The sequence below is a fragment of the Coffea arabica genome, chromosome 4e (assembly GCF_036785885.1).
Source record: "Coffea arabica cultivar ET-39 chromosome 4e, Coffea Arabica ET-39 HiFi, whole genome shotgun sequence".
NCBI classification, from domain to species: domain Eukaryota; kingdom Viridiplantae; phylum Streptophyta; class Magnoliopsida; order Gentianales; family Rubiaceae; genus Coffea; species Coffea arabica.
The window spans coordinates 42,821,589-42,846,766 of NC_092317.1; the positions used below are offsets into that span (position 1 = coordinate 42,821,589).

Sequence of the window (25,178 nt, forward strand, 5' to 3'; positions counted from 1 at the left end):
GATGTTGAGAATTTACTAACACGGTGCGGGCACGCCATGTTTTACAAACGTCCTCTGACCATGGGACTTGGACTGAGACGCTTAACGCGTGCCCTCCTTGCGTGGGCACGCCAAGATTACCTATCCTGATCAGAGTTAAAAAACATCAAGAGTGACTAGTACCCACGTGAGAAACGACATAATTGAATAATTAAGCACTAAAACAACAAAATTAACAATTGGGTTGCCTCCCAAAAGCGCCTTTCTTTAACGTCTTTGGCTAGACGTTGTCCAAAACTTTGCTTAAACTAAGCAAATCGAGTCCTCTAAGTGCATCATCTCCACTCGCTCAATTGGGAAACCTTCATAATATGGCATGAGACGGTGACCATTCACTACAAATTTCTTCTCTTTTTTCAAACTTTGGATCTCTACTGCACCATAATGAAAGACATTAGTCATAACAAAAGGGCCAATCCAACGAGAACGTAATTTACCTGGAAATAACTTCAATTTGGAGTGATACAGTAGAACTTTTTGCCCACAAACGAATGTCTTCCTAGAGATCTGTTGGTTATGAAAAATCTTATTTTTCTCCTTATAAATTACCGCATTCTCATAGGCTTCATTGCGAATCTCCTCCAACTCCTGTAACTGTAACTTCCTTTGAATTCCGCCCTCCTCAATATCCTTATTGCATTGCTTAACCGCCCAAAATGCTTTATGCTCGAACTCCACTGGAAGATGGCAAGGCTTACCAAATACCAACCTATAGGGAGACATCCCTATAGGTGTCTTGTAAGCGGTCCTGTATGCCCACAAAGCATCTTCCAACCTTGAACTCCAGTCTTTCCTATCAGGGCGGACCATATTTTCCAAAAATAGATTTTATTTCCCTATTCGAGACTTCAGCCTGGCCATTGGTCTGTGGATGGTAGGAAGTGGAAACCTTATGAAGTACACCATATTTCCTGAACAAAGCAGCAATTGTCTTGTTGCAAAAATGCGTCCCCCTATCACTCACAACTGCCCGTGGCATTCCAAATCGCACGAAAATGTTATACTTTATGAAACCTGCTACCACCTTTGAATCATTAGTGCGGGTGGCTTTTGCTTCCACCCACTTAGAGACATAATCCACTGCTAGTAAAATATATAAAAATCCACTAGAATTAGGAAAGGGACCCATGAAATCTATACCCAAAGTATCAAAAATCTCAATGAAAAGCATGGGCACCTGTGGCAGTTGATCCTTTCGGGATAAATTGCCTACCCTCTGACATTTATCACATGTTTTACAAAACAAGTAGGCATCCTTAAATAAGGTAGGCCAATAAAATCCACTTTCCAACACTTTTCTAGCAGTCCGTTTAGGTCCAAAATGACCCCCACATGCAAAAGAGTGACAGAAAGTCAATATAGATTGGAATTCACTTTCACTTACACATCGCCTCATTATTTGGTCAGCACCTTGTTTCCAAAGATAGGGATCATTCCAGACATAGTACTTTGCATCGCTTTTTAGTTTGTCCCTTTTCGCCTTGGGCCAACCTGCGGGCAATTTGTCAGTAACCAAATAATTCACAATAGCTGCAAACCAAGGAGGGGATGAATTAATAGAAAGTAAATGTTCTTCAGGAAAAGACTCCCTTAATGGTAATTCCTCCTCCGCTACCAGTATTCGACTTAGGTGGTCAGCTACTAGATTCTCTGCTCCTTTTTTATCTCTGATTTTCAAGTCAAATTCCTGCAGGAGCAATATCCATCTTATCAAACGGGGTTTAGCGTCCTTCTTGGTCAGTAGATACCTCAAAGCTGCATGGTCAGAATACATAATTACTTTAGCACCTAGCAAATAAGGTCTAAACTTTTCTAAAGCAAAAATAACAGCTAAGAGTTCTTTCTCCGTAGTGAAGTAATTGAGTTGAGCGCCATTTAAAGCTCTAGAGGCGTAATATATTGCGTGCGCCGCTTTCTCCACTCTCTGTCCCAAAACTGCTCCCACGGAGTGGTCGCTGGCATCACACATAACTTTGAATGGGAGATTCCAATCAGGGGGTTGGATGACAGGTGAAGAAGTGAGTAGTTTTTTCAACTTCTCGAACGCTTCTTTGCACTCCTCGTTGAATTCAAAATTGACATCCTTTTGCAAAAGCCTGAAAAGTGGTGCCCCGATCTTTGAGAAATGCTTGATAAATCTGCGATAGAAACCTGCATGTCCTAGAAAAGAACGAACTTCCCGTACAGTTACGGGGTAAGGTAAAGCAGATATCACATCTATTTTAGCTTTATCAACCTCAATTCCTCTAGACGACACTACATGTCCTAGAACTATCCCGTGCTCAACCATGAAGTGTCATTTTTCCCAATTGAGCACTAGGTTAGTCTCAATGCATCTTTTTAAAATCAATGTCAGGTTATCTAAGCAATCGTCAAAACTATCACCATAGACACTGAAGTCATCCATGAATACCTCAATTATTCTCTCCACATACTCAGAAAAAATGCTAATCATGCACCTCTGAAATGTTGCAGGGGCATTGCACAATCCAAATGGCATCATTCGATAGGCAAAAGTGCCAAAGGGGCAAGTGAAAGTTGTTTTCTCTTGATCCTCTGGTGCAATTGCTATCTAAAAATAACCAGAGAAACCATCTAAAAAACAATAATAGGCACGACAAGCTAACCTTTCAATTATTTGATCGACGAATGGAAGAGGAAAATGATCCTTCTTGGTCACCGCGTTCAATTTGCGGTAATCGATGCACTGGCGCCAACCCGTAGGCTTTCGAACTGGAACGAGGTCCCCTTCCTGATTTTCTTCCACAGTTACCCCTGCTTTCTTTGGCACCACTTGGACTGGACTCACCCACGGGCTATCTGAGATAGAAAAAATGATTCCCACGTCCAGAAGGTTGATTACCTCTTTCTTGACCACTTCCATCATGATGGGGTTCAATCTCCTTTGTGGTTGTCTTATCGGCCTAGCATCCTCTTCCAGGCGAATTCGATGCATGCACACGGACGGGCTTATACCCTTTATGTCCGCAATTGTCCAACCTATAGCTTCCTTATGCTCCCTTAGAACCCGTAGCAGCTTATCCTCCTCCCTGGGTGATAATTTGGATGAGATTATCACTGGTAACGTCCATTTTTCACCTAGATAGGCATACTTTAGATGCTCGGGCAGAGGTTTTAACTCCACTTCAGGTGCCTACACGATAGAGGGTAATAGCTTTAGGTGTGGTTCAGGCACCAATATAGGAGCGACATCATACCTTAGAGAACTTTGGCCTAGTGATTGCAAGGCTCCAACCATTCTTTGCAAACTGACATCTAACTCCATTTCACAAGTTGCTTCCAGATCCAAATGTTTGGTGATTGCTGTCTCCAATTCATCCCTGCTATTAATTTCAAACACTTCTTGCACCAAAGGGTCGATTACACTCATAGCGAAAATAGCATTAGAATGACAAGGATATCTCATGGCCTCAAATATATTAAAATGAACTATTTCTCCATCAAATTCCATCGTTAGGGTGCCCTCACTAACATCAATTTTTGTACGAGCCGTGCTCAAGAAGGGCCTCCCCAACAAAATTGGTGATGGATTTGGAGAACGTTCATTACCCATATCAAGAATATAAAAATCAGCGGGGAACACTAAATTGTTCACTTGCACTAACACATCTTCTATCACCCCATCGGGATAAGCATTAGTCCTATCAGCCAATTGAATTATAATGCCAGTTTCCTTTAAGGGACCCAAATTTAGAGAAGCATAAATAGCCTTGGGCATCACATTTATAGAGGCTCCTAGGTCTAACATGGCATTCCTAATGCTAGTGTTCCCGATTTTACAAGGGATAGTGAACATACCTAGCTCTCCACACTTGGGCGGAAGTTTTCTTTGAAGCACTGCGGATACGTTCTCTCCCACAATTATCCTTTCATCTCCCCTCAATTTCTTCCTATTGATGCATAGGTCCTTCAAGAATTTGGCATACCGGGGTACTTGCTTAATTGCGTCAAGTAAGGGGATATTTATCTCCACCTTTCTAAACATCTCCAGAATTTCCTTTTTCTTGTTATGCTTTTTAAGCCTTTCCAACCTGCTAGGAAAAGGTGGTGGGTTAGGCTTAACTGGAACCACTGGGGTACGTATTACCTCTTTATTTATGCCGGGCGTTCCTTCTTCCTCAAGCTCCTTCTCAATGCGGTCCTCATTCTTGTCCTTCGGAGCTACTGGTGCTGGTCCTTCAACCTCTTTCCCACTCCTGAGGGTCATTGCACTTACATTCTTGGGATTCACCTCAGGTTGGGATGGCAGTTTTCCCTTTCCCTAGGAGTCCAGTCGGTTGACAATTGAGGCCAATTGACTCATCTGATTTTCCAAGTTTTGCATACGCGCCTTCGTCTCTTGACTGCTGGCCTCAGTGTCCTGCTGAAATTTCATAGTGTTAGAGGCTATGATTTTAACCATGTCTTCTAAGGACATACCTGGGTTAGAGGAGGGTTGATTCTTTGTTTGATATTGTTGCTGGAAGCCCTGTTGTCTATTGGGGGTGAAATTTTGTTGCTTATTTCCCCCATAGCTCAGATTTGGATGATCCCTCCAACCCGGATTGTATGAGTTGGAATAGGGGTCATACTGTCTACGTGGCATGGGCATGTTACCAGCCATGTTTGCTTGCTCAATTCCCTCCTCTTGTAACTGTGGGCACGAGTCGGTGGTATGACCACTGTTCGTACAAATCCCACACACCTTGGCCTGCTGTACATTTCCTACAGCTATCTGTCGAACAAATGAGGTTAATTCAGATAACTGCTGTTGAATGGAAGATGAGCTTACCTCATTGACCTTTCTCGTAGGAACATCCTCTCTTGTACCAAACTGCTGGCAGTTCTCTGCCATTCGCTCGATTAGTTCCCAAGCCTCTTGGGTAGTTTTATTCACCAGTGCACCTCCACTTGCTGCATCAATGATATTTCTATCGTTTATCAGTAGCCCCTCGTAGAAGTACTAAATCAGCAGTTGATCACTTATTTGGTATTGAGGGCATCGGGTGCGCAGCCTGGTGAACCTCTCCCAATATTCATACAAGGATTCCCCGTGAAATTGTTTGATGTCACATATTTCCTTTCGCAAACTAGCAGCTCTGGACGCAGGGAAATATTTTTCAAAAAATTTTTTCTGCATCTCTGGCCACGTGGTGATAATGCCTGCAGGTAGACAGTATAACCAGTCTTTTGCCGAATCCTTGAGAGAAAAAGGGAAGGCCTTTAACTTAATTTGTTCATCAGTTACTCCCGAAGGCTTCATACTCGAACACACCACATCAAATTCCTGCATGTGTTTGTGGGGTTCCTCACCTGACAGACCATGAAAAGTAGGCAACAAATGTATTGGACCAGGTTTTAATTCAAAAGCTGCATTCTCACTAAGGCGAGGGAAAGTTATGCAGAGAGGTTGTTGGGTCAAGTTTGGAGCGGCCAACTCCCGTATTGTTCGTGCATTTGCCATGGTGACTTCCTCCTGGTCCGAATCACTCGAGTGATCACTATGCAGATTTAACGATTCCACCTCCGGATCCAGTCCTTGAGATGCACCACTGGACTGCTCCTCTCTGAGCTGTCTAGTCTCTTTCCTAGTTTGACGTGCAGTCTTCTCTACTTCAGGGTCAAAAATTAAGTCGCCTGTACGAGAAGAACGAGGCATAAACTAAAAAAATACCAGAAAGAAAGAAAGAAAGCAAAAACAAATTAGATTTAAAAAGGAACAAATAATTAACGCCAGTCCCCGGCAACGGCGCCAAAAATTGACAGGTGCCGAACCTGTGCAATAATAAATACCTACTCAAACAAAATACAACTTCTGTAGACAGTGATAAGTAGGGTCGAATCCACAGGGATTGGGGATATTTGTTTCTTTTAAAATTCCAATTGGAATGAGGGGGATTTTATCGGAGTTAAACTAAAAAAACAATTAAATAATTCACTGGAACAAATAATTAACTAGCACGAATATAAAAAAAAGGAATTAAATCAAGAATATATAAATTCTAGCCAAGGATACAACTATTCAGGCATAGTCCAATTATCCGATCATTGATGCAAGGGAGGTTCACTTAATGTATTAATAGGCTAGTTATAGTCGTTGACGAAGTCTAACGACCAATTTTTCCTTAATTTATTGATAACCAAGGTACGACCGTTGATTACCCCTAATCAGAAAATACTCCTAGGTACGACCATAGGAATTAATTTCCCAATTGCATTAACAACTAGAAAAACATAGCCCTAATCAATAACACGCTACGAGGGTTATTTAAATTAGATTGCACGCTCCCCTGATGTGTAAACATACCAGTTACCACTAATATTAATCAATCAAACAATTACGGATTTAATTGACTAAATTGGCACGAGATTAATAAATCACATTGAACATCGGGCCCTTGACATTCAATTAATAAATAAATCCCATGAGAATTCAAGCAGACATCATACAAATATTAATAAATTGAGGAACGCGTGAAAACTAATTAGATCTCACAGAATTTCGGGATTGCGCCGTCGAGTTGACCCTTGACTAGATTGAAGGTTTAGCCACGCCGCATAATTAAATCACCTCACGAATTAAATGATTGCAACGGCATTGCATTTACTAGAAAGCAAGGAATAAAAGATGTTTCCCCGTTGGGGAATATTGTCAAACACCTGGCGTGTGTCAGAGGCCAGTCAGAAAAAGAAAGAAAACTAAAAACTGAACTAAAAACTAAAATTGGCCGCTTGCTTCTGTCCGTTCTCTACTTATAGAGAAACAAAAGGAAGTTGACTAAAGCTATCTAGTCTCTGGTCCCACCGCAATTGGGAAGCAAGCAAAAGATTACAAGGAAAAAGCTTCTCCTCGTGTGTTTCTCTCAAAAGCCCAATTGAAGAAAAGCCTTTGCTTCTTCGTGGTCCTCGCTGATGTCCCTCTTAAAAGCCAAAGGAGATTACTAATGCTCTCTCCCGTAGGACTTGAGCCAATGAAGTATACAAGGTGGGCCCTTAGCCCAATTGTCTCTTGTTCCCTTTCTTTTTGGTAGTTTTCTGCTCCATTCCTGGAATTAGACCCAAATACCAAATTTAAGTAGATATCGGCAATTAACACAATATTTGATAGGTATAACAGGGGAAATGAGTTATAAAATTACTATCAAATAATGCCTATCAGTTTACAGACTAATTTAGTGATGGAACTACCATAGTTTGGTAGTGATTTTGGACCATTTGTTTTTAGTTATTGTTGATTTTGATACAAAAAAAGAGCTAAAAAAATTTAGATGATATTAAAAGTCATCAAAAAAAAGAATTACTAGTTTAACGTTTGATTTGGATAGGTATTAACGACAACATTGATAGTTCTTCTATACTTCTAATGAAATATAAGAGAAATGAATAAGAAGGAAAATGAAATTATAAAATCCATCCTTTTTATAAACATAGCAACAAGAGAGTTTTATTAAAATATTAAGGTTTGTATTGTCATTTAAAATGGATAAGGGAAGTAGTTGTAATTTTTGAAACCTTAAGGGAGCCACATGAAATTATCAAAAACCTCAGGGGAGGTTTCTGAAATTATCCCTTAATTTTATTCATGGACAAAATAGTTCAGAATAAACTATCAATTCCAATTTGTGAGTTAAGAAAAGTTCTAAATTGAATTTTGTATTGATAGGAAAAACTACATATTATCTACTTTCATGCAAAACAAAAAAAAAGTACGCTGTAATTATTTAATTTAGAGGAGCGCATTAGCCTAATGAAATTATTTGTAAAATTGCATGTGCAACACTTGTGTCAAAGTCACAAATGTGCACACAATTACAACAAATGTATCAAAATAACGAATGATTGCACAATTACAACAAGTGCACAATTCTTCCTTTTGTGTGTCTTAAAAGTTAATCGTGCAACTAATAAATGCAATAAAATTTGGAAGCACCACAGGGATTAAGGATTTGTCTATCTAAATAAAAAAAGAAAAGAGTTTTAAGTAACTAATCATAATTAAAAAGAAGATCATGTTGAAGGTTGATTAAGTAATACTCCTTAGTCCCAACTCACTATCAATTTATTATCAGGATAAAAAAGTTGAAAAAGAATCACATCTACGATCAACAATAGCATTAAGTGGCAATAAGGTGCAAAAGCTCGTCAAACACTATAAAAACCAGAGCCAATCACAGAAGAAAGAAACAAGACTAAATGAACATGAATGGCCTTCCCCGTCCGGTTCTCAGAAAGCCTAAAATCGAAAAAACAAGCGGAGCAGGAGAAGAAAAGAGAAGCAACAATGGCAGCAATCACGGAGAAGAAGACGATGAGAGAACAATGAGGAAAGAGCAAGAGGAAGCTCTCGTCGAACACCTTACTAAAGAAGTAGAACGCCTCCGCCATCGCATCACCTATTACGCACTCAGGTTTCCACTTTTTTTCTCGCAATTTCTTCCCTTTTTTGGGTCAGTTTTTCACAGCCTTTGGAATTCTATGAATTTCTAAGTATGCATTTCTTTTCCCTGGAAATTTGGATTGTTTTGTGCTGTATCACTCAAAAAGAAGGACAATGGCAGCGGTTGGAAGCTTCAGAAATGGTGTAGGAAGCTTGTTTAGGTTTGACCTTTTTCCTTTTTTGTTTATCATCAGTTGTTTCTATGCAAATTATCGTTTAGCGCTTATTAATTTAGGTTATAAATGTGTTGAATGTGGTTTTTGATAAAGTGCAAGCGAAGCAGTAAGTATGATAAAAGATCTATTTTTATGCGAGTAGTGTGAAATGAAAGTTAAGACTTTTTTTTTTTTTTTGGAAAAAAGTTTTCTATTAGGTGTTTGAGGTGGCAATGAGCGTTGATGAAGGAAGTGTTTTGGTGGCATTGATTAATGGAGTGAAGATAAACGAATCTGGATCAAAAGTTGCACGCAGTTCTGGTTCACAACAGAAGGCAATTACCCCAACCAACGATAAAACAAATGTCAAAGTAATGGAGGAAAGATCTTACAGGGTATCTCCTAAACCAGAAGAATGACATTTTTAATTTCTTGTATTGCCTATTTATCTGCTTTATGTGATGACATGCAGAAATTGGTTTCCATGCAATTGACGTGTTCATGATAAAACAGGTAGAATTGATGCCTGTTTGCTTTTAATTACATGAGGAACATAAAGAATTGATTCCACTTGTACAAAGCAGCTCTTCATCAATCATGATTCATTGCCAAACTGGCTCAGTTATATCTATTCAACACAAAAGAAAGTTGAGAAATCTTATGTCCTGCAAAAAATGATCAGCTATTTGCAACCAGATAGTTACCCCTCCTCTACTTATAGTTATCAAAGTCAGAATGAATGCAGATGTGGCAGGGGCATGCATCTTAACCCCTGATCTGAAAAATCCTGTGATCCGATCCAAATTAGCAAATATTCGGTCCATCAGATCATATGAGGATTGGATTACATTTGGATCAAAAGTTTATGAGGATTAGATTCGGATGTCATTTTTTGTGATTTATTGTGATGCCTCCACTTCTCCCAAAGGCGAACCAAAGGGTATCCGCGGGACGCCTGCTTAGCTTTCGCCATGACTCACTACAAATCACAATTCAAAAACTCGAAATACTGCGAATAACTTCAATATATATTCAAAGTACTCCAAAATATTTCACACTTACAATTATTTAGCTTTCAATCTTAAGTACAACCCAACGGAATATGTACTATATCCATCCACTATAATACAACTTTGAATTTTCAAAAGAAAACTATCTATTACTATTCACAAATACTCTTGGTCTCGAACCCTGTTAAAGAGAACAAAAACGTGGGATGAGCTACATAGCCCAGTGAGGTTCCAAGACACTAGCAGTTCTAATAAATCAAGTAATTGAGCATACCACATGTATGGTTCGGGGTTGCACGTTGGCTCATGAACATAAGACATTCATCATTGTACGAGTAATTTGAATGTATCACAGGTATGATACAAGATTTGCACGTTGGTACATTTGCATGAAATAGCTATCTCTATGCAAAATAAACACACATTGAAGGATACGGTGTTCCAGTGGAACCATGTCGGTCATCTGCACCTTATAACTTCCGGATCCCCTCGGTTTGTCTGGCCATCACCTTATCCCTCCAGTGGTAATACTCGAGTATATCAAAACGGTGTCCCAGGGTTCCAACCTACCCGACCGAGCCCAGTCCTGGCTCGAGTAGGTTAGTAACCAAGGGCAGGGCCCAGTTCAGCTTAGAGCTTACAACATGCACAAGTAAACAAGTAAACCGATGAACGGCGAAAATTTATCGTTTTAGTAGGTTGAGTGAGATAAAGTACACACTCACCTTAAAATGGTGGACAATTTCATATGAGCAATTATAGTAACACATAACATCTAAACAAGTAAGGAATATACCGAAATTTCATATGAACACGGAATTTATGGTAATCAAGTAGTCAAGTAATCGGGTAATCAAGTAAATTGGTAAACGGTAAGTAATTACGGTTAACGGTTAACGGTTAAGTAATCACGGTTAATTGGTAAACATTTATCATTTTAGTGGGCCGCCATTGGCCGTCTCCCACTTTTACCACTTAAGAATCGAGGAGATTCACTCCGATCGACTTATGCAGCCATAGCATAATTAATCATTAAAACAATTCACATAAATATGCAATTCAAGTATTTCATGTCGAGTAATTCAAATAGTCACATAAATATGTTCTTCAGGCATTTCATATCGAGTAGTTCAAGTAGTCACGTAAATATTCTCTTCAAGCATTTCATATCGAGTAGTTCAAGTAGTCACGTAAATATGCTCTTCAAACATTTCATATCTAGTAATTCAAGTATACCTTACTTAGATATGTATGAGTGTGGTAAATACTTAACATGTAGCACTTAACACTTAATGACTATGGGATAAGCATGTCATAGACTTATTCAAATTACGTACTCCTATATGGAACACTCACCTATTCAAAACAAGTGAGTAAGTACTCAAACAAGTGTTTAGATGTCCACTTCGAGTTCCTCTTGAAGGTCTCCTTGAGCGCCTGAGCAAATAACCATAAATTATTATACACTATCACTTAGAACCCCTACTTATCAAAGAAGGTTGTACTAGTGTACAATCTAAGGAGAATTCATGAATTGAACCTTAATTATTTATAATCGAGGCTCGGAAGTGGGTTTCAAAAACACAAGAGAAATCTGATTTTCGCCTTTGAAATCAAGTGTAAAACGGTCTAGCAATATCAGAGGAAAATGGAGAGTTTGAAACCCTCAATTTCCTTTAAGTTCGGAAATTTCAGATTCAGCAAGCAAACTTTGAAAAATCAGATCTCACTCTCTATGAGTCCAAAATTGGAAAACTTGGTACCGTTGAAAACTACTTCCAAAGTACTAAAAGTTTCTAGAAGACACTTTTCCATGATTCCAAACGGAAGGTATTCAAAATTTGTCTCAAAGTTGCTGTTTTGGCTTGCGATCCAGTTTTGGGGTTGGTTTTTGGCAAAGTTTGGAAATTCGAAAAAATTCACACAATGTGAACTAGCCTCTGAAATTTTGAAATCAATTAGAGTCATAAACAAAGTTTAAAACACAACAAGCGGAATAAGAATCGGAGTTTTGAGCACCAAGATATAGTAGCTCAAAGTTGCTGAAAAATTGAAACTTTTAGGCAATTTCCAAGTTCAAATCAAAAACTTTGGGACTTTGGTTAAGCATTGAAACGGACTCAGAATGGCACTGAATTTAGCAGTATTACACTACCATATAAGGGCTATTCCTCTGTCGAATTTCATGAAAAAATACGTACGGGAAGTCAGTTAACAAAGTCACGAAATTTTCTAAATTTTCAATGCAAAGCTGCCTTATGCTACCATTTCCCTTTTCTAAATCATTTGGCTAATGAAATATTTTCAAACATGGTTCATTTGTGTAGACAATGTCTAAGTAACATTCAAGATACATTTTCTTAGGTGATTAACACCAAAAATTTTGAAATAACAAGTCCCAAGTCAAGATTGGCCATTCGGCTAAGAGAAAAGGAAAAGTTTTCCAGATTCGAAGAGCAATTTTGGGACATCTTTTGGATATCAAAATGGTCTTAGAATATCGCCAAATTTTGTACAATTAAACCTCCATATGAGGACTACTCCTCTATCAAATTTCATTTGAAAATTCACACGGGAAGGTAGTTAACTAAAGCATCAAAGTTCAAGAAATTTCCCAAGGCAAAACTGTCTTCTAGCTCTTCTTTCCTTTTTAAACATTTTGTCCAATGCAACCAACCCAAATCTAGTTTATTTGTGAAACAAAGTCCAAGGAACATCTAATATAAAGTTTGGTAGATGTTGGATATCAAAGTTTCCAAAACAACAAGTCCCAAATCAAGCTAGGCCATTTAACTAGCCAAAAAGAGGGTTTTTACTCACTGCATCAGTTTCGAAATATGGCCACAACTCACTCAATTCAACTTGGAATTGAGCATTGTTGGTAGTGTTGAAAACTAGATTCATAAAGCTACAATTTCTCTGAAGAAATAATTTTCAAAATCTGTCCACAACTAGCTCATATTTGAGCATCAATTTGCTGCTCAAAACAGAGCTTCCAGTGAACTAGCGAAACAGGGCAGCCAAGTTCAAATGGTTGGTACGGTTCACTCGGGTGGAATCAGGACATGCATTTTTATACCATTGGAAAGCTGGGAATGTCTAGTTTCGAGTGCCACAAATGGCACTCGATTTTGACATCGGAGTAAAAAGTTATGGCTGAAACAAAAACACTGCCTGGGTAATCCGGGAACAATTTCCAGTTTTGAAGCCTTTTCGAAAATTCAACTTTTGGCCAACCAAATCAAGTAATTTTTGGTGGAAACTTTCTACACAACCTATACAACATATATACATCATAAACAAGTCAATTGAACCACTGAAAAGTGCTCAAAAGCACACGAAAATGACAGGGGCAGTTTCGGAATATTTTTGCTCATCACCTCCTTTGAGTTTCCTTTCACCAATACAACTTATTTCCACTAATTTAAGCACTAAACCGATATTAATAACATCAAAACTCATGAAATCAGTCCTCAAGTCATTGTGGGAGTTCATAGAGCCCACACACCAAAATCCATCAATCTAAAGCTACCCACATGAAATTATGAACTTATAAGCGCTAGATAACTTCCATAAACAAAGGTTTAAGAGGTTGATCGTTGTTTACCTCCTTGGATGATTTGAGCAGAAAATTTCGGTCACTCTAAGCCCAAGAAAAACCGTGAAATGAAGCTCTCCTCCAAGCTCAAGTGAATCTCCAAGTTGTTTACTAGTTGTAGTTAAATTTTGGAGTAATTTGGGTGAGAAATGAGGGAGTTGTTGAAGAAGAATTTTGGTTGTCTTCTTCCTTGGAGTGATGCACGGCTGGTAGAGAAGAAAAGAAAGGTTGTTACAGCTGCAAAAGCTTCTTGAGGAAGCTTAAGATTGTGTGGCTAAGAATACTCTAAAAGTCAACTAAGACTAGTGTGCATACGCGCGTGTTTCGTGCTCGTTTTCTCTCGGATTTATTTCACTTATGCACTAAACCTCTAATGCACTTTCATTCATACTATTATTATTCACTCTTAATAGTCTAAAAATAATGGTCTTAAGTCCCTCAATTAATCGCGCGCGTAAAAATGTGTACTTCCGATTTAAGCGCGATAAAGTGAAATCTCCAAGAAATTCTTATAACGATAGTATAACTAACTATCACTTGAGCACTTAAACATAAAAATACCTACTTCAAGACTAATGTACAAGTCTCCAATTTTTCAATCTCATTGTACTCTCAAATCGGCTATAGTCTCCAAACACGTATTCACTATTCTCACTAATCTAGCTTTCCAAAAATTAATTTTTAAAACAAGTCATTTTAAAATATATGCAAGTCGTAGTTCCATGTAAATGGATCCAAAAAGGTTGGAATAAAATATTCAGAGAAAACAGGTGAGTAAATAATTAATTAAGCCAGTAAAATAAAATAAGAATAAGAAAAATTGCGGGTCCTCACATTTATTGATATGTGATCTGATCTGCATAGTTCTTTTTTTATGTTTTTTTAGAATTTTTTATACATTAAATGTACTAATTAGTAATAGTTTAATATCTTGTTTCTTATCTTTATATCTATATTCTCTTTGAAAATAGGTTTCTTTGCATATGGTTTTAAGTTTTTAAACATATTGTCATATAATTTATGAATAAAAATTGTAGAAGAAATACTAAATCTTATTAGTTTAAATCAAAATAAGAAAAAAAAATATGAAAGTTACTTTATATTGAAACAAAAAAAGTTAATATTTCCCATTGAACGAACAACCTATGAAAATTACGATGTTCTGCACTAAGCCACCGTCTACGTTGGGTTGGGTTGATTTTACGGGAGGCGAAGCCAAAAGAGCCCAAGAAATGACACTAGAAAAAGAGACGGAGGCGTCTAATTTTGTGTTTCCTAAAAGCAAGGCAACATTAAAGGCTGACCAAAAAAAAAAACTACACTTGCTTTTGCGAGTTTCCAAAGTGGTGAAAAATTATTTATCTTTGTGCAACAAACATATTATTTTTTTTCTTTTGAAAAGTCCAGCAAAGATTAGTTGTAGACGTATATTCTATTTATTCTTATGTCTCATTTGTGTATATTTATAATATTCTGACTCAGTAGCAGAGAGTGGGGGCAATTTAGACGATTAAGACAAATTTTTTGTTAAAAAATTTTAATAACCAGTATGATAGTTGTGTGAATTTTGTTAAAATTATATAATATTTTACAATAATAACAACTAGATGACAAAAAAATTTTGTATGGTAGATAACAAAAATTTTTACATTTATTTTTATGTACTAAAAGTTTTGAATCCTAAATTGCCAACTAGTATTTGACTTCATTTGAAACATGCGATTGTTTATAAACTTAAGTGATAGCAGTAGACTTCAGGAACTCAGAAGGGCAAAATACTTTGGGCCCGGGGCCGGGGGGGGAGGGTTGCAATTTTAGGATAGGATTAAAAAATTAAAATTTTTTTAGTCAATTTTAAAAATTCTTCAAAGTTCAGGGGAAAACCTTTCTTGTTGTCGCTTTGGACTTGATTATGACTAGACTTTAGCCAAATCTTTTAAATTTTATCTGCATATAACCGAGTACTCCCTCCGTCCCAAAATTTGGGTCGCTTTTTGGGAAACACACTTTTTATGTACAGTAGCATAATGGGACACACTTATCTGATTATTCCAATCGTGCCCTTTGTTGTCCGTGGAGTAAAATAACAAGCTGTTGGGTGTTGGGGACCACTTGCCATTAAGACATTTGACTAAAAGGCAAAGACAAGTTAAAGTAAAGCAAACATCCGTTTCCAACTCTAGCTATTCCTCTGTATGCTTGGGTTTCATAAAATCAACAAGATCAGTTACAGAAGATTGACAATGGAAAAAGGTAAGATTTCTACAATTCCGTCTATCACTTTGTTGGTGCTTTTTTTTTATTTTCATTTTGTTTTATGATCTTTTGATCAATTTGAAGTAGATAATCTTGAGACTTAGCATAATTTAGCTAATCTTTTATTTGGCGCCATTTGTTGTTTTTCCCTTTTTTTCTTGAAATTTGGCGGTTCATTGAAAATTTGTAGATGCATTTTTTTAAGCTTTTTGTTTCTCACGTTTCTTATAAATAGATTTTGGAAGCTGATAATTCTGATGCCTTTATTCTCTATATAATGAGATTATAGAGAGATTCGTCTATTGCACAAATTCTGTTTGATAATATTCCCCAGTGAACATGGATAATCATAGTTTTCAAAATTATGAAATCTCTAGGAAAAAGTTGACAAATCAGCAAAGGCAAGCCATATTTGAAGCATTATTGCAATATAGTTATGGTGGACAACTAGAAAGAGGATTAACCAAAGTTATTGCAACACAGTTCAAAATCAGCACGAGGACAGTACAAAGAATTTGGGAAAGAGCAAAGTCTTCAATCATTAATGGAGGCTCGGTTGACATCTCTCGCAGGTTTCCTAAGAGGGCAGGACGCAAAAGGGTAGAGATAGACTTCAGCACTATCATGGAAATACCTCTACGGTGTCGAACAAATATTCGTTCTCTATCAACCAAAATGAAAGTTGCCAAGTCCACTCTTCATCGACGAATAAAAGAAGGTGTTATCAAAGCACATTCAAATGCATTAAAGCCTCACCTTACTGATGACAATAAATTGGTAAGACTCAAATTTTGTTTGTCAATGCTTCAACAAGAGAGTCTTAATGATGCACCTGTTTTCGAAAACATGTTCAATATGGTTCATATCGATGAAAAGTGGTTCTACATGACTAAGGAGTCTGAGAAATACTACCTACATCCTGAAGAAGAACACCCTATGAGGACTTGTAGGAGTAAAAAGTTTATTGTTAAGGTTATGTTTCTAGCTGCAGTTGCTCGACCTCGCTTTGATTGTTCTAGAAACAAGCACTTTGATGGGAAAATTGGAATATTTCCTTTTGCCTTCAAAGAACCAGCTAAAAGGAATAGCAAAAATCGTGTTGCTGGTACTCTAGAAACAAAGCCTATCCTATCAGTGACCAAGGAAGTGTATAGAAGGTGCTTAATTGATAATGTTTTGCCTGCAATTCGTGCTAAATGGCCACAAAGTGATGTTATTAGCCCTATCTTCATCCAACAAGATAATGCAAAACCACATATTGATCCAATGGATGTTGAGTTCATAGAAGCTGCCACAAGAGAAGGTTTTGATATTCGTTTATCATTTCAACCACCTAATAGCCCTGATATGAATGTTCTTGATCTTGGGTATTTTAGAGCCATTCAATCACTCCAGCATCAAGAAGCACCTAACTCTATTGACGAACTAATTTCTGCTGTTGAAAAGTCTTTCGATGAATTATCATCTGAAAGTCTCAACAATGTGTTCTTAACCTTACAACTATGTATGCTTGAGGTGATGAAGAATTGTGGAGGGAATAATTACAAAGTTCCACATATTGGGAAGCAACGGTTGATAAGAGATGGAAATCTTCCTTTGCAAATTGGATGTGATAAGGAGCTTATTGACAAAATCATCCATTATCTGCAAGCATGAATGTACTGGTATTGGTTAGAATTTCCATATTATTTAAACTTTGCTAACTTCTAAATTATGATAAAGGTAGTGATAATGCTATCTAACTTATGATTGATTTCTTTTTCTCTATTTTGTTCTGAAGGTATATCAAGTCATGGATCAAGTTTCTGGACTTGGATTATGCTAACGCTTTTTGTGCAGAACAAGGGACTTGACTTTTGCTATTAATGCTTTTGTACAAAACAGGAGACTTGACTTTTGCTAGACTTTTGCTACTAATGCTTTTGTACAAAACAGGGGACTTGACTTTTGCTAGACTTTTGGTACTAATGCTTTTGTACGACTTGGCTTTTGCTAGACTTTGCTACTAATGCTTTTGTGCAAAACAGGGGGCTTGACTTTTGGTCCTAAGTTATTTTTGAGGGTTGCTTATAAGATTTGGTTGTCACTCGAATCCATTTTAGGGGCATAGATTTTGTATTTTGTTGATTTGTATAGACAACCATGAACTCTTGGAAGCAATGAGCAGTAAATGTTATTTTAGTCTTGGTGCTTTCAAATTAATGCCTTGCTTGGATGTTTAGGATTTCAACGTAATACGCATTAGTTGATCATTTTATTTTTTCTTTGATATTTTTTTCACTCTATTTATTTGTTAGTTTGATACTAGAGGCAAATTTAAGAGCAAGAACACAAGTTATAGGACAAATTTTACCTTTTCTTTTTTCACCTTTACATTAAAAAAATTAAATAGTGATAAACAAAAGGGTAAGGAATGCATCTAGCATTCTTTATTTGTTTATCCAAAAAAAAAACTTGATTTGTATTATTGTAAGAAATTTGTTCTTTTGTTAAAAAAAAAAAGATAGAAAGACAAGAAACAAAACTTTCATTGCATCTGCAAACACTTGTGTAGCTTGAAAAGAGTAAAGAAAAGAAAAAAATGAAAAACAAGCAAAAAGAAGAAAAAAGGAAAAAAAAAAAACAAAGATTTGAAGTGCAGGAAAAGAAATGGAAATGAAAAACACAAAAAAAAAAGCAAGGAAAAAGAAGAAAAAAGAAATACAGTAACAAAGATTTGAAGTCCAAGAAAAGTAACGGAAATAAAAAAAAACGCAAGGAGCTAAATGTGTTATGGCAGGGCCCATCATAATTGTTTAGTGCAATTTTGACTTTTCAATAGAAGGGTATAACTGGAAAGTAATTTTAAAAGTAGTTTGACTTTTTTAAAGTGACTCAAATTTTGGGACAAGTAAAAAGTGGAAATATGACATTAACAATGGGACGGAGGGAGTATTATTTATCAGTTATTGTTAAAATTTTAAACTCTATTTGGATAATATTTGGAAAGAATGAACTTAAACTATAGTTACAGTTACATTAAAATCAGTCCATGGATTAATATCAAGGGTTTAAGTTTGACTGGTTGTTTGCATCAGATCTCAGATTCTCTATATTTGTGTACACTAGATATAGATCCTTTCTTTGTTTCCTTTGGAAATAGACAACTGGTTAGTAAAACAAACTTTTGGTCAATTTTTGAAGGGAAAATTTGGAAAAACACAATAGGAAAAATTAGTATTCATTAGCTAGGTGTAAATTTTCAAAAAATTGTTAGGTAGATTAAAGGTTATAGTTCATAAATAATAACTTTAGTTTGTAAAAATATGTGAAGTGACCGTAATTGCATATACCAAGACTTGTATGTGTACGTGCACTTGCACCATATGTGCACACGTGAGTATACATATGTGCACATATGTCGATTTAAATGTGAATATTCGAATGTGTATATATATTTAAGAAATTGTCAATTTTTATTTATAAGGACGTTACAATTCAATGAAATATACATTACTATGAAAAGAATTCAGTCATTTAACAATAAATTTATTACCTATGTTAATTGGTAAATAATAACCCATACCCCGTTCCAAAATTCACCTGATGTTACACTCATCTTTTGAATTTTTAATTTTTCTGTTCCCATTTTCTAAATTTTCCCAATTTTGAAAAGTTATTAGCATAGTTTGTTTTTCTCATGAAGTACATTGGTTGAGGTACATAAGGATTGCAAAATTTTCCTTCAAAGAGGTACATTTCATATCTAATAGGATCTGTACTAGTAGAAAACGAAACATTATGAGCACCTAACAAAAAATTTGTAGACCAACATCCTTCCGTGATGACTCCCTCGTGTGTAACTCACTCAACCAAGAAAAGACTTGAGCACAATCCAAACAAGGGCAAGAAAGATACTTCCGTACTTTCGACAATTATTAAACTTTTGTGTATCTTAATTATGTATACCCCGCCCTCGCAGTGAATCAACTATACTTGTAGTTAAACCATACCTACTCTCGTGGTTATGATATTAATTACAAGCTCATTTCTTCAATGAAATTATATGAAACAAGTCACTAAAGCCACAAAGGTGCACCTCTACTCTCGTGAGTGTACTACCTAGGTTTATCACTTCTTTGAACTAGTGTTAAATTCCAATTTTCATTGCAAACTTAACACCTTAAGATAATCACAATTAATGGTCAGTTAATCATGATTAGATAAGCAAAAGTGATAAATAATTTGTTCAAAATAATATCACCAAGTAGCCAAGTAAACATCACAAACAGGATATGGCAAGTTCAACCATAACTCTAGGCATAAACTTAACTAAACATGAAGAAAATAAAAGAAAGATCCATACTTGTATTATAACTAAACATAAGATGCAATACAAGAAATAAAGTGATAGGAGAAATGTCACCCATGTCACTTGAACTCCATGCTCTCCATCTTCATCCTCAACTTCATCTAAGTTTAGCTACAAATACAAGAAGGAAACACTACCCTAACTAATGAACTAAGAAAAACTAGTGAAAGCTACATTTCTGGTGAGTTTCTCTAGCCTTCCAAAGTTATCTTGAATCTTGCAAGTCCATAGCTATATGTAGATGAATGTGGTCAAGAAATGAGGCTTGAAACATCCCTTTTACAGCTGCTAATTGGTTGTCACACGTTCATCAATAGTTGTGAATTATTGGAGGAGGAAATAAGTTGAACAAGTGGAGAGCAGCCATTTCTCACCAGAATCTGGCCACTTCAACTGCTATTTTCAGCTCGGTGGACTGAGATATGATCAAAATACCAGTAACTGGTCATAGCTCTATTGTCAGCTTTTGACAGCAGACTTTGACTTCTATATTTCTACTTTTTGACTAGGAATACGGCTGAACTGGACTTTGATATCTCCATACCAAATATAGATCTATCTCTTAGCTTCAAAATCGTTCAGGAATCATCTTAATCCAATGTGTGTAGCTCAAGATATAGCCGAAATACCACAGGTTGCCAAAGCTGACTTTTCTTACATTCTTTTGTTCTTAATTGCATTTCCTCTTTTGTACTTCATATTCTATTTTTATCACTTAAAACCATCATCAATCATCCAATTATCTTCTCAATGCACTCAATTTGTTGATTGAATTGTTAAACCTACAAAACATGAAGTTTTTACCATAAAAATCCATAAAAATGCAATTTTCACACTTTAAACCACAAAATACGCATTTTCACTAGAAACTTAGTTAATTAGCTATAAAACTAAATAAAACACACCAAAACTAACTAATAAAACACACTTAAAATACGTAAAATATCTACTTGTCAAATACCCCCACACTTGAACCATTGCTTGTCCTCAAGCAATTAGAAATACAAACCAACAATGATTCCAAATTTTGAACATAAACATATGTGCACCATTCAACTTCATTTCCTCAAAAACAAGGTAAATAACCATTATGTAATCATCCATTAATCCTCGAGTACTCATAATATCAAGTAAAGGAGAGCCAATTATACCGCTATTGTAACAAATTCAAGTCAATTTCTCATCCTTACCCAATTTCACAAGCAAGTAACTCATATAGTCAATAAAATACACCCTAAACCCATGATCATCTTCTTATTTTGCTTAAAGAGGGATTTATTGATATAACATAGCTAAATATATACTTAAGTTGTGAAAGTGCCTTTTGACGCGACGATCGACATTTTTAGATAAAGATCGCCGGTTACTCAACACTTCATATACTCAAATTGCCTTGCATACTCTTAATTCAAGTACCATTTGACGCGAAAGTCGACATTTGTAGATGAAGACTCCCGGTTACTAAGCACAAGAATCATTGGAGTAGGACAACTCTTATTTTTTTTTTTTCTTTTCTTCTTTTTTTTCTTTTTTTTTATTTTCATTTTGTTTTCTCTTTTTTTTTTTAGTAAATATAATAATTAGTCCCTCAAAAGAATAATCATGAGAAGAGTATTGCAATTATTGACCATATTTATCACTTAACTTATAAAATCAAATAAAGAGAAGAAATTTTATCAAATATGCAAAATGTGGGCATAATTTTCTCCACTTTACAAGATATATTTTCCTATAAATGCACAAATTATAATCACATAATAATCATTTTCAAGTAAATTGAGAAAAGAAGTTTCCAAATAACATATATTTACGTCAAAAGTAGAAGGAATTTGAACTACTAAAGGTATGGAACTTGTTACCCATTTGGATAAAATTGAAAAAAATTGAAACTTTTGGGGCATTTTTGCAATTTTGCAACCAACAAGTCAATCACATTCAATGTATATGATCTCAATTCTCCCCCCCCCCACACTTAACATGCACATTGTCCTCAATGTGTAAAAAGGAAAATCAAAATAAAGAAAGTAATACTCCTCTATTGATGTGATTGAAGTGCGCAAAGTAAAAAGTTCACGAGCCATTGTCCGGTTATCTCCACAACTTCATTAGTTCCATTAGTGATGTAAACCTAAAAATGGAAAATGAGAAATAAAGGTGATAACAAAGGCATTAACAAACATATAACAGCGATCCGTAACTCCTAAGCCTTTGTGGTGGTGACGTTCCTATAAAAAATACACAATCAACTACTCAAGGTACAAGGGAATACATGAGGAAAAGAAGAAGAAGAGAATCAAGGAACCTGCATTTTTCTTTAAAAACATCCTTAAAAACGCGACTGCAGAAAAAGCGCCTATGAACTCGTGTTTTGGAGTCGCGTTTTCTGCTTTAATGATGCAGAATAGAATACGTGACTTAAACGAATACGTGACTTTGAGTCGCGTATTGAAGTTGCGTTTTCTTTGTTGTTGGTGCAGAATTGAATATGCGGCTCATGAATACGCGACTTCAAGTCGCTTATTTTTGAGCTCGTGTTTTCAATTTCTACAGTTTTCTGCAGAAATGTTGTAACTTTCCAAAAATATAACTTTTACCCCAAATGCTCAAAATGCATTCTAGACCATTTTTTTACCAAAATTATCAATGCGCGCACATGTAACATGATCAAAACATGCATTTTATCCCTTTCTAACGAATAAAAAACAACGTTTACTCAAATCGAGGGGTTGAATTCCTTGATCAAATTTCGCCTTTTTCACCTCATTTGGTCACTTTTGCTTCTATTTCCCAAAACTACAAAAGAAAAACAACAAAATAACTTAAAAACATAATTGAAATATAAAATCACACCAAAATAACATAATATACTAAAACATTGGGTTGCCTCCCAACAAGCGCTTTTGTTTATAGTCGTTGACTCGACTATTGAATCTCATTTTTCAAGGAGGCTTAGTTAATGAATAATCCACCAATTTAGATCATGGTGGATCATTAAAAGGTGGCTTAATAGCAAAAGTCACATAATTAAATGATAAGAGAGATGGAAGTGACTTACTTATCTCAAGTGTTTCATAGATATTATCTTGAATGTGTATCACTTGAGAACTCACCAAAGGAACGTCCGCATGGCTTTCTTGGGCTATAATACCTTTAAAACCTATACTCTCAATATATACACTCCTCACAAGGGGTGTATTGAGTCATTAAATCTCACCTCTTGAGATTCAAAGTTAGTTTCAAAGGTACTATCATGTGAAATGGACTCTTTTTCATTGAAACTCATATTAGATGCATCATTTTCACCAAAATATAATCCATTTTCACATACAACACTCCCACCATTCATGATAGGATCATTTTGCATATCATTAGAAGAAATAACTTCACAAAATGCATGCAATTGCTCTTGTATACTACCAAAGTGAGAAGTTAATTCATCTATCCTTTCCTCGATCCTAGCAAAATGGTCGGAAGTCGCATTAGCTAGTTTTTCTAAAGCTAACTCCTAAGATGGCCTAGAATCATTAGCTAATGGTTCACTTTCTAATTCCTAAGGTAAAGGTGCATTAGCTAACCTTTCTATTGCCATTTCCCAAGATGATTTAGATTCAAATTGGACAAATTCGGGTTGGTAATCATAAAAACATGGAGAATTGCTATATGCACATTGATTATCCCAACCATAAGCATAAGAACTGCTCAAATTAGCACCATATTGATCAAAATAAGGATTGTAATGCCCTAATTCATCATAATAATCCACATTTTATGCTTGTCTACGTGTATAGGTAGCATGATAATCTCCACACAAGTCACAAATCATATGATTCGAATTAAAAGTATTAACATTCCTCTTTTGCTCAATTTCATGCATAATAGTGTCCATTTGAATTTGTAATGTTATAACATCAAGTTTAGCCCTTAAGCACTTTAAACCATCTTCAAACGACATACCTTCGGTAATTTTTTGGTTACCTTGATTCAAGGAGCTTTGCACATAGTAACCATCCATTGTCGATCTTTCTTCTCTCATGCATGGTCTCCTCATGTTTTCTACTCTCCTTGAGCCCCTAAACATGCTTTCAAAATAACTTAAAAAAAGTTTAGTCAAAGAGAATAGATGACTCTAAACGCATAAAAAAAAGCATACACAAAGACTCAAAAAGACACTAAAAACAAAAATTAAGACACTAGACACTACAGATACAAGAAAAACAAGTAAAAAATGTCTAAATTAATAAAGTTGCTCTTAACACCAATATTGACAAATCTTCCTCAGCAATGGTGCCAAAAACTTTACGTGCGCGGGGTATACATATCAATTTAGTTCATCCACATTCAAGTTTTACATTTATAAACTCCTAAATACCCCACACTCGATTTGTCGCAAGTATACAAATCGTGAGCGAGTATAGGGTATTAAGGGTCGATTCCACAGAGAAGATTGCAACTACCGGTGATTTTCGAACTCCTTTATTATTTAGACTATAAACATGAAGTAAAAGTAATAAAATTAACACTAGAAAACTCCTTGAGGTATGGAATTCCTTACTACTCTTGCAAATAAAGTTACCGGTTAAGTCAATGCTATTATCTTGGCTAGTTATGGCGTAATTTCCTCATGTATGTGAAACCTACTCTCGTAGTAAATCAACTATACTTGTAGCTAAACCATACCTACTCTCATGGTTATGATATTAATTACAAGCTCATTTCTTCTATGAAATTACATGAAACAAGTCACTAAAGCCACAAAGGTGCACCTCTACTCTCGTGAGTGTACTACCTAGGTTTATAACTTCTTTGAACTAGTGTTAAATTCTAATTTTCATTGCAAACTTAACACCTTAAGATAATCACAATTAATGGCCAGTTAATCATGATTAGATAAGCAAAAGTGATAAATAATTTGTTCAAAATAATATCACCAAGTAGCCAAGTAAACATCACAAACAGGATATGGCAAGTTCAACCATAACTCTAGGCATAAACTTAACTAAACATGAAGAAAATAAAAGAAAGATCCATACTTGTATTATAACTAAACATAAGATGCAATACAAGAAATAAAGTGATAGGAGAAATGTCACCCATGTCACTTGAACTCCATGCTCTCCATCTTCATCCTCAACTTCATCTAAGTTTAGCTACAAATACAAGAAGAAAACACTACCCTAACTAATGAACTATGAAAAACTAGTGAAAGCTACATTTCTGGTGAGTTTCTCTAGCCTTCCAAAGTTATCTTGAATCTTGCAAGTCCATAGCTATATATAGATGAATGTAGTCAAGAAATGAGACTTGAAACATCCCTTTTACAGCTGCTAATTGG

The 25,178-nt window shown here is 35.9% G+C and overlaps 3 protein-coding genes across 6 annotated transcripts; 1 reads left to right on the forward strand and 2 right to left on the reverse strand.

The window, feature by feature from the left end:
• Nucleotides 1–2,335: 2,335 nt before the first annotated feature.
• LOC113741018 (uncharacterized) lies at nt 2,336–4,267 on the reverse strand. Its single transcript, XM_027268515.2, has 3 exons — nt 3,296–4,267; nt 2,720–3,193; nt 2,336–2,611 (listed from the first exon to the last, which is right to left on the reverse strand). Exons 1-3 carry the CDS (start codon nt 4,265–4,267, stop codon nt 2,336–2,338), a joined length of 1,722 nt encoding a protein of 573 aa, XP_027124316.2.
• A 54-nt stretch (nt 4,268–4,321) lies between these two features.
• Nucleotides 4,322–5,503, reverse strand: LOC113741019 (uncharacterized). Its single transcript, XM_027268516.2, has 2 exons — nt 5,064–5,503; nt 4,322–4,970 (listed from the first exon to the last, which is right to left on the reverse strand). The coding sequence occupies exons 1-2, from the start codon at nt 5,501–5,503 to the stop codon at nt 4,322–4,324; spliced, it is 1,089 nt and encodes a 362-aa protein (XP_027124317.1).
• A 9,858-nt stretch (nt 5,504–15,361) lies between these two features.
• On the forward strand, nt 15,362–17,548 carry LOC113741020 (uncharacterized). Of its 4 annotated transcripts, none has more exons than XM_027268517.2 (3): nt 15,362–15,492; nt 16,068–17,159; nt 17,276–17,548. In XM_027268517.2, exon 2 carries the CDS (start codon nt 16,120–16,122, stop codon nt 17,149–17,151), a length of 1,032 nt encoding a protein of 343 aa, XP_027124318.2. In that variant the 5' UTR covers nt 15,362–15,492; nt 16,068–16,119; the 3' UTR covers nt 17,152–17,159; nt 17,276–17,548. The 4 variants fall into 4 exon arrangements, with proteins under 4 accessions (XP_027124318.2, XP_071904029.1, XP_071904030.1 ...); XM_072047928.1 differs by having other exon boundaries at nt 15,366–15,492; nt 15,873–17,159; XM_072047929.1 differs by having other exon boundaries at nt 15,366–15,492; nt 15,979–17,159.
• The last annotated feature ends 7,630 nt before the right edge of the window (nt 17,549–25,178 follow it).

Bases quoted from the DNA above. Each gene is read 5' to 3' on its own strand.
- LOC113741019 (XM_027268516.2), bottom strand. From the start codon at position 5,503: ATGGCAAATGCACGAACAATACGGGAGTTGGCCGCTCCAAACTTGACC. The intron at 4,971-5,063 runs GTTCACCAGGCT...GATAAACGATAG, and splicing joins TTGTATGAATATTGGGAGAG to AAATATCATTGATGCAGCAA.
- LOC113741018 (XM_027268515.2), bottom strand. From the start codon at position 4,267: ATGACCCTCAGGAGTGGGAAAGAGGTTGAAGGACCAGCACCAGTAGCT. The intron at 3,194-3,295 runs GTTGGAGCCTTG...TCTATCGTGTAG, and splicing joins ATGTCAGTTTGCAAAGAATG to GCACCTGAAGTGGAGTTAAA. The intron at 2,612-2,719 runs GTGACCAAGAAG...GGTTATTTTTAG, and splicing joins ATTACCGCAAATTGAACGCG to ATAGCAATTGCACCAGAGGA.
- LOC113741020 (XM_072047927.1), top strand. From the start codon at position 15,835: ATGGATAATCATAGTTTTCAAAATTATGAAATCTCTAGGAAAAAGTTG.